The 732-nt window shown below is 42.2% G+C and overlaps 1 protein-coding gene across 1 annotated transcript; it reads left to right on the forward strand.

Moving 5' to 3' along the window:
- The first annotated feature begins 249 nt into the window (after nucleotides 1-249).
- On the forward strand, nucleotides 250-732 carry LOC125314091 (ananain-like). Its single transcript, XM_048275548.1, has one exon. The coding sequence runs from the start codon at nucleotides 250-252 to the stop codon at nucleotides 730-732; it is 483 nt and encodes a 160-aa protein (XP_048131505.1).

Here is a 732-nt window from a genome sequence, read left to right on the forward strand (position 1 = left end):
CTTAAGAATAAGTCCGGTCACAATCGATCTTATGGAATTTATTCATATATAAATATTTGGACAAATGAATAAATACGTCTTGCCATTAATAATTTGAAAGTTCAATTGAAATACCCAAATACGTAACTATCACATAGTTGTTTTAGGGCATATTTCTAACGGTTTGCTCATATTTGTCTGCACTGGCCCAAAGCTCACTAACAATCCGTCGATCCATCTTTGATCTTTGATACACTTCAGCATTCGATAATGGCCTTATGGCTCGAGAGGCAAACTAAGCTCTACATATTGACAGCATCGTTATGTGCGGGGGCTTGGATTTCGGCTGCAGTGCCCCCCAATTCGACATTGGCCGAGTTCGAGCAGGGGATGGCCCGCCATGGACAGAATTACGAGGATAATCTTGAGAAGGCAAAGCGTTACAGGATCTTTCTACGGACCTTGCGCTTCATCGAAGCATTCAACTACAATGCAGCTAATCGGAGCTACAAAGTGGGTTTGAACCAACTTTCGGATTTGACCACGGAGGAGTTTCTCGCGAGATACACTTGGTTCCGAGTGACTTCTAGGAGCTCGAATTCATCAAGGGGTACTACTTTCAAGTCCCAAAGTTTGACTCAAGTCCCGGATAGCATGAAATGGGTTGATCAAGGAGTTGTTCATTGTGAAGACCTGATTTTCCGTCAAATAAGCGGAATAAGTAATATCAAGCTTGAATTATCGGGATTATGA

Source organism: Rhodamnia argentea, chromosome 3 (assembly GCF_020921035.1).
Source record: "Rhodamnia argentea isolate NSW1041297 chromosome 3, ASM2092103v1, whole genome shotgun sequence".
Taxonomy (NCBI): domain Eukaryota; kingdom Viridiplantae; phylum Streptophyta; class Magnoliopsida; order Myrtales; family Myrtaceae; genus Rhodamnia; species Rhodamnia argentea.

What these genes read in the sequence shown, in the direction of transcription:
- LOC125314091 (XM_048275548.1), top strand. Translation starts at nt 250, where the DNA reads ATGGCCTTATGGCTCGAGAGGCAAACTAAGCTCTACATATTGACAGCA.